Source organism: Halichoeres trimaculatus, unplaced genomic scaffold (genome assembly GCF_033239565.1).
Source record: "Halichoeres trimaculatus isolate MK-OKI-2021-1 unplaced genomic scaffold, fHalTri1.1 fHalTri1_scaffold_16, whole genome shotgun sequence".
NCBI lineage: Eukaryota > Metazoa > Chordata > Actinopteri > Labriformes > Labridae > Halichoeres > Halichoeres trimaculatus.
Window position 1 is genome coordinate 16,491,181 of NW_027437194.1, and position 13,229 is coordinate 16,504,409.

General features: G+C 38.8%; 1 protein-coding gene across 1 annotated transcript in view; it reads left to right on the forward strand.

Annotated features, from left to right (window-relative positions):
* hcn1 (hyperpolarization activated cyclic nucleotide-gated potassium channel 1) overlaps nucleotides 1-9,040 on the forward strand; it is a 94,573-nt gene extending 85,533 nt beyond the window's left edge. The window contains exon 8 of the mRNA XM_074690125.1: nucleotides 3,297-9,040. Coding sequence (XP_074546226.1) covers nucleotides 3,297-4,453 — 1,157 coding nt within the window. The 3' untranslated portion in view covers nucleotides 4,454-9,040. The remainder of the gene's footprint in view (nucleotides 1-3,296) is intronic.
* Nucleotides 9,041-13,229: the final 4,189 nt, after the last annotated feature.

The following is a 13,229-nucleotide window of genomic DNA, read 5'->3' on the forward strand; positions in this document are numbered from 1 at the left end:
ATCAGCAGATCTGTGCATTATGCCAGGCAGAGAGCTAATAAAGTAGCATGGAGGGAGCTAATCACTTAGACTTCGCTGTTTATCATACATGCAAGGCTGATGTTCTAAGGCATGGCGGTGACCTGGTGAAAACTTATTCCACCAATTCAATAACGCATCTCTAGGGATGGATACCTTTCACATTTAAAAAGATACGGTACTGATTCCCGGTACCTGGCAATCGGTATTGGTACTCAACAGTACCAATTTTCGGTACTTTTGTGTGTTTATGTGGTAAAAATATCCATTTGTTCAACATTAAAATGTAAACTCTTTAATTTAACATATTTATTCTTCAATATATAACCTTGAAATGCTGTGTTCATGTCCAGCATGGGCAATCACCTACTCTTCCACTCCCTCACAGTCACAAGGATGCATTTAGGTACCTAAACATGGTACCTTTTGATTTTACCTGAATCGGTACCTGGTACTTTTGACAGAATTCAGTCGGTACCTATAAAAGTACCTAATTCGGTACCCATCCCTAAGCATCTCATAACTCCTCATGCCAAAAACACAAATTAAACAACGCTGCAGCAAAAAGCTTCACTTTTCCATCATCACTTTTAACTTAAACTTTCTCATTTCACGCAGTTTTTAGATGCCTGAATTTTGATTCCTGTCTAATCCAATGCTGCATTTAAAGGTTTATCATAACTAAATATTGATGTATACATTTATAAATAATGATACAGCCAATTCAGATATAAATGTCCTCTTCATTTTTGGTGCACAAAATAGAAAAAATCTGATATTACCATAACATAATTCCTAATATCATCCTCATATTGAGGAACAGAGGTTGTTTTGGATCAGATCAGATCAGAATCCTTATCGTCCAAAACCAAAGCCAAGGTGTGTGAATCAGGACTCAAAAAGTCCTATAGAGAAGGAATTGTAAAGTTAATGAACCTAATTCCAAAGCAACAATTCTAAACATCCCAACTTTTAACACAAGCTGAAGTGATAGTAGCTTGAATGTTTTCAGTTACGTTGGGAGACTGGCATCTGAGAGATACATTCACTAGCTCGGCTTGAGTTTCTTGTCAGAAGCTAAGTCTGCTCTCTATCCTCTCAGAGATGGTTGGGAGCCAGTGGCTGCTAAAGCTGTTCTTACATCTGCGATCATTTCCTGAACCAACCTTAGACAGAAGCTAGTGTTTTTACCACAGTGTCAACAAGAGGCAAAATACAGAAGTACTTGTGGTTTAATTTCTATTTTTACACGAGTTTTGATCAGGTTGTCTCTGATGGCATGTTTGTGATTCATAAAACAATGACTATTGTAATGGGCTTTTAACCAATAAGACACAAGTATGAAGCCGGGTAATAAGTATAAAAAACTGGGTGGTAAAATAAAGTCAGAGTTCCTTCTTTTATACAGAGATCAGCTTGATTTCTTTTGCAAAGTTGTTAGTTTTGACTCTGGGATTCATTACAAGAGCTAAAAATAATATATTGGTTTAAGTTGATAGTGTGTGTTATTCTCTTTTCTTCAGCTTTGCCACTTTTTTCTGATACATAATAGACATTAAAAGCCAGACTAATGTTCCTTTGCCAATCTTTTTATTCATCAAAGAAACTTGATTTAGAGGTCTAAATAAATTTTATACCATTATGTTTGTATTTTCTTGCAGTGCCCTTTTCTCCACCCCCCAGAAAACATTCAGATCCTCACTGGTTGTTTTTGGAGTAATAATAAACATGTTGTCCTTCCAATCTGCAGAGTTTAACCCTGTCACCTTTAAAAATGCAATGAGAGCAGCCTTGTAAGTTTTCAGCAGTCTCTATATTTGGTGCTAGTTTAGTTCTTAACTCCCAGACCCTATAGTCAATGTCTCAGTTTGAAATGAACCACATCAAAATGGAGAGCCTGATTCTCAGAAATGGCTGCAAGAACAATCAATCCGTGTTCAGCAGTTACAGCTGTGAGAGTCTCGTCGCACAGCAAAGCACAGCTCAGCTCAGCGCCAGGCTGGTTGGCAGCCTTGAGAGGAGAGAAATCTGTCCAACAAATGCTGCTCGACTGTAAACTCGGTGCAGAAATCTCCTGCCCTCAAGGACGGGGCTTAATGATTGATTGACTGAGGCTAAAGCCTTCAGCGCACTAAAAGTCAACTCTGTCTTCTTTACCGAAAAATAATGCCTCACAGCCTGTCCAGACACAAGGTCAACAGTAATTACGGGAAACACATCCTTTAGAGCCAGTCAGTCAGAGTTAACATGTTAAACAGATCTTTAAAGGAGGAAATTCTTTCCACTAAAGACCAGAATCAAGACATCTGTCATCCTTTTAGTACCACTTAGCATTTTACCAGAGTTTGCTCCCAAACTCCCAGAGCCACAGGAGTGTGTGGTGTTAAGAGAAGCCATCTGCCAGGCTTTTATTATCACTCCCTGTGATTTGTGATGGACTGAGGAAGATTATCAGACCTGGAGGGTTTGACAGTCACTTTGTAATCCATAAATACAGCACATTAAAAAATATTTGTTGACTGCATTAAGGAAAATCTGAGTCTGTCATTATGGTAGTCTAATTTGCCAACAAGACTTTTTATAGTATATATTTCCAATGCTGTGCTATCAGTTAAATTCAGTTTTCCATACAGGTTTTATATAAATGTTATATTTTAATAACTTGAGACTGCATCCTATAGCTGATGTGTTTGGAATAGATCAATGTTGCTTTCTTAGCTTGTGTTTATTTTAGCGTCTTTGTGTTGATGTTTAGCAGTTTCCTTGATTTACTTATATCTAAGTAGAACGGGTCTTTGAATGTGCTCTAGAGATTATAACTTTGTCTTTTATATTCCAGTAGCGTGATGTGTGGGTATCAGTATTCTTCTGTGTCTCATTGTCCACATCAGCACCTTCACAGTCTACGCTGTCATGTCACACTTTCAGTAATCTGTCTCCTTATGTGTCCTTCACTCCTCTCAAAATGTATATTTCCCATAGTCATCACCATTCAATGTCCTTCACACTCTGTATTCAGTATAACAGTACTTAGTAGACGTGAAAAGATGCAGCTTGTAACGGGGTGAAATAAATGGAGGGAGTTTAATTAATTTAATTTATCAGAATTCTGAAGATCTTTTGAATAAATGAAACTGCACATAAAATTAAAGTTTTTCTCCAAAACAAGCTGCATCTTCATCTCTGCTCTTGCAGCTCTTGATATTTTCCTGTGGTGTAGAGCATCCAAAGTGTGCCACTTCTCTCTGTGCTCACCTCTCCTGACTGCACCCCAACAGGGAAGAAGAACTCCTTGCTGCTGCAGAAATTCCAGAAGGATCTGAACGCCGGCGTGTTCAACACGCAGGAGAACGAGATATTGAAGCAGATCATTCGTCAGGACAGGGAGATGGTGATGATGGTGGACCGCAAGCAGTCAGTCACCGGGATGAACTCAACTCCAATGTCAGGAAACTCAATCATTAACTCACCAGCTCAGCCGCCCTTCCCCACCACCTTTGGTACCAACCAGCTCCAGCAGTCCTCTGTGCCCATGACCTACAGTGCTTCAGCTATCGCCAATGCTTCTGCTGCCCGCATGCTGCCAGCAGCTGCCGCCGCCGCAGCTGCTGCAGCACAAGGGGTCTACGCTGCTCCCAGTCTTTCCTATGGTAACCTTAATTCCTCCTCCACCAACCCTCAGACCCCGCTCCAGCAGGGAGCCATCATGTCACCATGCTCCTTTGCGGCAACATGTAGTCCACCCGTGCAGACCCCTCTGGCGAACCGGAGCTTCCAGTACGGCTCTCGCGCGGGCTCCCAGCTGTCGCTTATCCAGCAGCCTATTGCCCAACCATCTCTACCTGCACAGCAGCAGCTACCCCAGCAACCTGGAGTGTCAACCTCCCCTGCAGGGTCAGCATCACAGCAGCAGCAGCAGCAACAGCAGCAGCAGCAGCAGGCATCGCCTCAGCAGCAGCAGCAGCAGCAGGTTTCGTCTCCTCAGCGAGTAGACATCCACAAGAGCACACAGGCTCTTCAGTCAGGCAGCTTGAGCAGAGATGTCAGACACTTATCGGCCTCCCAACCATCACTGCCACATGACACATCTCTGGGGCCCAGAGCACACCCAACCTCAGGAGACTCTCTGGCCTCCATCGTGCCCCCGGCGGCTGCAGCAGCAGCAGCGGCGGCAGCAATCCCGGGAATGAGTCTGCAGAGTGGCATCCGCACCACAGTCCCCCAGCGGGTCAACCTGTTCCGCCAGATGTCCTCGGGAGCACTGCCCCCAGTACGCTCCGCCACAGCAGCAGCAGCGGCGGCGGCAGCAGTGGCAGCAGCATCATCAACCTCATCCTCAGCCCAGCACAGGGAATCCCCCGGATCAAGGAGAGATTCAGTCCTGAGCAGTACGGAGACTGAGCAAGACAAAATGCGTTTCGCATCAAATTTATGATCCCATTTTTTCCCCCTTTTCATTTTTTAAACCAATCTTTGATTCATTTTTTGAAAACGGAGTTACAAACAAAAGAGATAAAAAATGAGGATTTTCAGCATTTTTGTTTCTCTTTAATCTTCTAAAATAACCTCATAGAAACCCTGTACATAAAGCCCTTGTATTATATTTTAGACACATTGTCTCCCTTAACTTAAGAATGTATATTATACAGATACATCTCTTTTCTTTTGCGCTATATATTAAAATATATATGCACACATATATTTATATATGTGTATGTATATATGCTGCTGTATGTATGGGTGTGTGAGCAAGTGTGTGAGTGCGTGCATGTGACCAGGTGTGTAAAATCAAACAAGAATATTTGGCAAAGGCAATTTAAAAGCTGTAGTATAAACATGAGTCTTCCTTTCTGAGAAATATAATGAATTATATACAATGTATGAGCATTTTTATTTTTTTTTCCTTTTTTTAACTGGAATGCGTTGTGGATTCTGACAATGACTTTTCCTTTTTTACCAATGAGGAAGAGAAAAAGTATCCTCTCCTATTAAGCAGCTTTAGGCACCACTGTGGAATGAAAATGCAAGCGACTCAAAAACGACAAATAATCTCAAAAAGCACACGCACACAAAATGAATCTCCTGAATCCTCGTTTCAGAACTCAACACAGATACTGTAACCGAGTGTTATGTTGCTCTTAGCAACACGAATACAGTCTGCTGAGCCACTCTGCCCCCACAGCGGCTCGTGTACAAACCATGACAGTGTTATGGGTCCAAAGGGAATAGTTAATAGAAATGCTGCTTACTTTTTGTTTCTGTTTGAAGAGTGTCATGTGCAGAAAGATATGGATGGATGCTATTGTTTTCTATTTCTGATTTCAGATGGCTGAGATGTTATGTAATGTTGCTTAAATTTCTGTGTATATTTATAATATTTATAAACTAAAGATTATCACCATTATGCAATAGACTGTGACATAAAGATTACCTATATGTGTGCTGTAAATAGTTTTGTAGAGCTAGTATTTACAGATACTGTGTGGTGCATTCTCTATCATAACAATGTCTTACTTCTATCAGGAACCTGGATATCATCTATATGCGAAAAAGGTTAAGCGACAAATACATATGTTTCATAAGGGATGGACAAACCTTAATGCAATAGCTAGCAGGACTTGGTGTGGAGAAATGCCCGACTGGAGGACTGGAGGACCTTAGGAATCCCTCTCTCTCTCTGTAATCTACTCCGAGTCCTCATGTTGTTGTCTTTACTTTCACATTTCACAAGTTAACCTCTACAATATTCAACAACAAACACGACTTAGTTTAAAACCATCCAACGGAAACGTGTTCACTATCGCCTCACTTTCAGGAAACTAAGACATTTTTACCCATGTGCAGTTTTTTAAGACTGACATGAGGCCTCCCCTCTCAATCCATCACAGTTTAAACACATGCTTATGCATCTGCTTGTTGAGTGAAACTGTACCGTACGCTGTCATATCACATTAACTGTAGTCGAAGAGTCTGGCACAGCATATTTACAATAACACACGGTAAGGTTAATGACGTCATTTCACCCTGAGGTGTCAGAAAAAGAAATGCTGGTTTGCATTAAGGTTTCTGTCTCCTGTAAATCCATTGTGTGGGCTTAGGTACTCTAAACTGACCTGGACTCCACTTGGAGATAAGGGGACACAAGGTCAAGCCTGAATATTAGGACTCTATTATAAAAGGATAATTCAGAGTATTTTAATCTCGCAGTAGCCAAAGATGATTCAGCAAAATGTAAAGACAGCAACAGCTGGAATTTCCTGCACATGCAGTAGATTGTGTATGGCCTGCCTTTGGTCTCGAAATTGCTCTTAATACAGAATCTCAATAGAGTCGTACTTTTCACTGCATTGAGTGTCCTGTCAGGTCAAAGTGCCTAAGCCCTTCAAGCTACCGTTTGAAAAAGACGTCAAGTCTTCGCCACAGATTGTGTCGATAGTGTACCAATGCAGTCAACCCACCAATGTCATGAAAGCATGCACTGTCACAAATACTTAAAAAGATACTATCTCAAGATGTTGACGTTAAATGTAATGTTAGATTCTGTTTTGTTCATTGTCTGTCTGCCTAGACGTTACCTGTGTGTGAACAGAAGCATTGACTCTTCACATGGACATTTCTTAAGTATTTGTGCCTAAACTATAGCCATGTTCCATCCTTTGTTATGAGTGTGAGCTCGGTGCAGGGGACACAACTGCGCGTTCATCCTTACTATACTCTATGTGTTCTATGTCTCAGTGTTTTTAGAGAGGAAAGGAGTAAGCAATGATGATGGCCAAATGTCTCACTTATTCAATTGATATCTTTACTTACAATGTGAACTCCTAGAGGCAGGTTTTTTCTAACATCGTCAGTCAAGCTATATAGAATATTCAATGAGGTCGTGTACAGTTTAAAAAATAAAAGTGCAAACTTTAGACTTGCAGTCATATCATGCTCGATGAGACATTGTACAAATTCGGAGCACCTTTATACCTTTCTTTGTAGCTATAGCCACTGATGTTTGGTTTGAATATTGATGTGTGGAAAGAAACTGGCCAAAGCAGCATTTTAAGTCATTGTCTTTGTTTTTCAATTGCACTTTCTGATTTACTAATAAAAATGGGTGTGTATTCTTGGAGCTAGCTTAGATGTTGAATGAGTAAGGGAGCACTTGACCATATTTACAAAGTGGCCATTTCTGTTTAAGGTCATGCTCATTACTGGAAGCACAAATGCTGCTACAATGTCACGATGCTGTGTTTCAGGGTATAAATCATGTACATTTTAGAGTTGATTGCTAATTTTAGCTATTTTTTTGTCAGTGGTTAACAGTCTTAACAAATATAATTTAAAAATTGTATCCAAGTTTTCAAACAAATACAGATTTTTTCTAAGATCCCTTCACATTAAAATCCAGGTATTACCTAGAAGTTCTGTTTGGTTGTGGTACGTGGTAAAATAGAGAAGGCATAAAAATCTATGGCTAGCATTATGTCAGTGAGAAATGTACTTCCTAGCCAATGTTTTGTTGGCTAGGAGGTAGGTTTATTTTAATCTACGTCATTATCTAACAGTGGCATGCAATTAACAAGCTAGTTTTAGCTAGCAGCGCAACTTTGAAATATAGCTGATCTGCAATCACATGCTAAACTCCTGGCTACAAGTCTATATTTCTTTTTGGTAGTGCTACAAGATAAAAATGGAAACAAATGAATGCATTTCAACTATAATGCTAGCAAGGAATTAATTTACTGTGTAATTTTATGTAATCTAGGAGGTGGTTGAATGCTAGTGTTAGCCCTTGCTGTGTGTAGCTAGTAGGTCATCACATATGGTATTGTATGAGTTGTTTCAATGTAAAATATGATCCACATGTCCCTCAAAAATTTCCCGAACTGTTATTTTCTGATTATTCTGTAGGTAGTGCTTTGCTTTCACTCTATTTGCTACACCTTGTTAGCGTTAGCCAGAAATTCATGCCTATACTGATGTGGAATGTATAACTGCCAAAAGGTAAAATTGCTTTTTAACCATTCCCTTGTTGACACTAAGATATGAACCGGTCACTAGCTGGATACTAAGGTTTGCAGATATCTGAAAGTAGGGAGCAAGTGTGGGCTGTTATTCCTGAAATTATGTTCGAATGTCCCCAAATGTTTAATGTTAACTAGAAGGTGATGAAATAACAGGTATTCTACATTAATATATACCATCTGGAACACAGCAGTGCATCATTATACCAGCATTTAGCTCCTCATCCTGATTTTGAAATGAAAATGGCTCCTGAGTGTATATGGTTACTATCCCCAGAGTTTGTGCTGCCCTGATCCTGTATGAGGTTCTAAATGGGGGAGGGGGTAGGGGTCTATTTACAACGGAGAGCGCTTAATCGTGAATATGCCATAGTGTATAGGAACTAGTACACAGTCGAGATGGATAGCAGCACTGTTAGTTTGTGCTGTTCTTGATACATGCCTTTGGAGGGAAAGCTTCCCAACTATGTGCTTTTTTCACTTTACAATTCACTAATAACATACTGGAATGGGCATTAATGGTGATGTAAAACACAAACTTACAAGCTTACATATTAGCAGTATAGAGACTCAACAAACCAGCACATATATTTGTATATTTCTTTTTTTGTTTGTTTGTTGTTCTTGTTGGTTTGAGAATAATAAAAGAGATGCAAAAAGAACTGAGGATAATGCCCAGAGGGGACAAACCAGATGCTGGTTTGGTTTGTGTGATCACAGGTTTCATATGTTTACTGATGATATGCGCAGTGGAAAGAGAGGCAGGAGCTATGAGAAGCTGCTCAGTCCTCTTCAACCCCACTCACATGGTCATTGTTCAGCTCATTTATGTAATCCAAGGCTTAGACAAAATGAACTTTCAGTTGGTTACTTGGTACAGATGAAAGAAAGATAAATGTAAACTTTCTTACAACAATATGCAGACAAACAGTGTTTGTCAAAAAAATCTTTTTGATTTTTCTTTTGTTTATTTTGTTTGTAAATAATAAACCTTTAAAATATAGAAAATAAACGACATATTGTCATCTAAATGTGAGTGTGTGTATTTCTGTTGTGAAGCTGTATGCACTGAAGGTGAGTAAGGTTCACAGTTGGATGCATTTAGGAATTCTGGGTGTGATGAAGGAGGGTGAAGCATACTGACAAATAGTTTCTGTCACCTGCTTCTGACAGATCCAAATCCAAGTCATAATGAAATGGCAGCCCTCTTACTATGACTTTAGTTTGTAAACACAGGCTTGTATGTTACTCATATTGAGCTGTACTCTAAATAGTTTAACCCACATCAAAAAATCTGTATCCAGTTGATATACATCACTTTATCAGCATTTTTTAGATTCTTAGATGTTCAAATTTTCAATATTCAAAAGGGAAAAATTTGAGATGAAACTTTTTTTAGTCTATTTTTTGGAGCCCTAGTAATAAATCTATCTACACATTTGAGCACTTTCAAAATGATCTTAAAGGATCAACACTTAGTACTTTCCACTGCTGTGTCATCTCTTTTCTTCCTCAGTACTTAGTACAAAGTAATACTTGAGCACAGCTCATATTGCAGAGCTGGTTTGCGGTTACCTTTTGAAAACTAAACTCACAGAGGTTACACGGAGGTGACCCATGCTTCAGCTGATCTGCAGCTCTTCTGTTCTCAAAGAGATGCTCGCCCTCAATTAGGCATTCATGCTTCATTAAATTTGAGTAATTGTATTCAGGGGAGATGAATTTTTCAGCACACGCTCCTGTGTTGTGACTGGAGACATTGAAATGTTTTGCATAGCCACGATAACAGAAGCCTTATTATCTTCAGAAAACTGACCACAGATTTTACACCAATTCCATAAGTTAACATAAGAATATGTGGTTTTATAGACTATAATACACATCAAATGAAAAATATTGAGTTTCAGATATTGAGTAGTAGAAAGTTTACTTTTAAAGTGAACTATTGGCAATACATTAGTTTAACGAAAGAGATCCTGCATCTTCAGGCAAAATGATCCTGATATAAATCTCAACCAATGGTAATTTTTGCCCACATTTCATGGTCCTCTCCAGCAATTTGAGGAAAAGAAGCAAAATATTTAAAAGATGGTTATATTTATAACTTCTACAAGACAATGTGATGCACTTTCTTACAGCTTAGCTATCATAAATCATTCTCACTTCTATCTTTGGCAGTAATTTGTGTATAGTGGGTTAAAGCATGCCAGGCTTTTCTAAATCAGTTACTGTTCTGGGAGTCACAGCGCGCTACAAGAACAAAGCAAATCCATTCATCTTCCATTCAGCTGGTAAAACTGCTCAACTTCTGTTTAATTATGGAGATAGCAAAGCTTAATGGGATGAATGAACAGGCTGATTGGCATACTTAAACATGGGTAATTGAACCACAGCCAACATTATTAGCTGCCATAATAAAGGAAACCTCAACTCCTTCGAGAGTAAGAGCATCCTTAAAACAAAACCTTGCATTTGTTTCTGGTTGCCACTATTAATATCTGATCTGATTCTGAACACTAAGAAAAACATTTTATTTAAAAAAATCTGTTTTGAGAACCAAGCTCTGAGAAGATTGTCTATTAAAAGTCACAAAGAAAGACACTGGTTACATCCAATGAGCGCCAGAATATAGCACAAACTTTCAGCTTTAGATAGGTTGGAATTTGCTGTGATTTTTTGCCTAACATTGTTTTTCACACTGTTTATATTCTCAGCCAAAATAATATGTTCATGATAGGGATGCAAATGAAAAATTTTCAATGATCTGAAAGGCTCTGTAAGGACTATTCATTTGGTGTTGATTACAGTGACACCTCTGGACAGAATCGGTAGTGTTTTCCACAGATGAGGACTTCATTTCCCATGAGGGGAGAGATATGACGCTTGCTTTGGCGAGCATTTGTTTAAGAAGAAAATGAACAAAGACATTTTCTTACAGGGTGCAAAGTGAAAAGAAAATGAATTCAATGCTTTGCTATTATTTGAGTTCTCACAGTGCTTTAAATATCAATAGTCAATTGTTCATTGACAAAAACATACCTCAAATATTTCCTATTACAAAAATTATTTCAGATGCTTGTTGACTGGTGACTGAACTGTCACCAATATGCTAATTCATATGAATCTTCTTTTCTAGTTTGAACAAGAACAAACATATAAACAGTTTTTTGTGTATGTTTTCTGTCCTGTGTTGCATAAACAGTCTGAGTCTTAGTTTTGTCTATCAGGTCTTTTAAACTGTGTGAAGTGACCGCCAGATTACAAAACATGTAGAGGTTCACATATTGTTTGAAATGCTGAAAAAAACAACAAATTGAGCCTGTTTTCTAATATTTCCTTGGAAAAAAAATTGAACTCTCCAGTTTCTGGGTAGTCGTGAGTTCAACTTAACTAAACTAAACTTCAAAATAACTGCTTAAACATGTGCCAATCAGATCAAAGAAAAGAAACACAAATATACTCATCCATAAATAATAATAAAATTATAACAGATTTTCATGTTGTACCTGTCAATGTTTCAACAGCCTAACTGTTGAATGTCATCTCAACATTTCTTTATCTGTCCCTCTCTATCCTAGTTATACCGTGACCTCTGTGACAGGCCTTTATGTATACAGTGAGGATTAGAGGCGGGGTTATGTCCTTTTTAAAGAAGGCTAAAAAAAGGGTTTTAGGCTTAGGCATGACCCTCACTAATCCAGCAGTAAACTCAAGGTTAAAAAACGTGTTCAAGAGAAAATTAAGCTGCTATGTATCCAGAAAATCTGATTATTGTTCGTTAAGCGCTGCAGAGCGTTACATCACTTGGATATAACATATCTCCACTGTATCCAGGGATTTGTTTTGGAGCTTTAAACGTGATCTGTAAAATAGGTACAATTATTGTTTATTTGCTTTAGGGTGCACATAGAAGAATAATTCCAGTATATATGATAATCCTCTATGTGATTTGACAGCTGGATGTACTTGGCAGGTATAAAGGAAGTCCTTGTATGCTACTCAGCTGTGTAGAAATTGCCCGGCATTGTTGTCCCACCTTTACAGCAGAAGAACACACTCTTTCACCTCAGTGTGACCATGAAATTACTTGTGACCTACAGATGCATTTGCTTGTCCTCTAGGATGATGTTATCCCATAGATCCAATTATGTATGATTGCATATGGACATTATTAATCCTGCAGTGTGAGGTCAACTATCGTGTAAGTTAAATTGTACCAGGGACAATATAGTGCTCTGAGATAAAGACGAGAGAAGTGAGAAGCATTAAACTGGTGACCATCAGTATGTAATGGGATAGAAGTGGATTTTAGATCTAATTTCTTCCCTATTCACATATATCCAAGAAAACAAATTACTGGTGTAGCAACAATTTACCATCTATTAAGGGCTGAATGAGCTGCTATCACACCAAGTGTTTAATGTGTTTAGAGGCATGCTTTAAGATCACTATTTTTCAGTATGACACCTTGTGTGATAATAAAAATCTATCAAAGTTAATACAGCCCATATGCAGCAGGAAACATCTTTAAACTGCTTTGATATAAGGCAAACTGTTCCAAATAAGTCTGCTATTACTACACCACAGCTAATTTCATTCAGTCATAAATTTAGGACCATCACTGACAGGACTACTGACAGGCAAAGACATCTACTGCTTGCTGCCAAATCAGATTTTATTTTTACATTTAACTCCAAACGTCAGGAAGAAACTAAGTTGTTTAAAGAAGGCAAAAGCAGAAGAGTTAAGGGACATAATCTAGGTTTGAAAGGTGAAGCCATTCACTGGCTGCTATTTTGGATAAAAGAGGGAATACTGCACATTAGCTTTTACATTGTCGTTTTTAGCATGGACAACTCACATGTATTTATACCAAGCAGCCAGCCACACTAACTTAACAACAACGGAGGGAGGAGAGAGATACACATTTTCTAGCTGGAAATACATGCGCTATTTAGGGTTTGTGTCAGCTAAAGGTGTATTTTGAGCTGGCAGTGCTACAGATCTTTTGCTGAAACATGTAAGAAGCCGGGACACTTTCTGATTCACCTGCAGATGTGATTCACACATGAGCGGGCCACATGGCCGTTAATGCTTGAGAAGTTGTTTTTGACTTTTACCTGTGAAAGTTGAATCCTGTCTTTCACTGTAACTTCCTCTATTCCACTAGATGAACCCTCGGTCCGTTTAGCACATTTC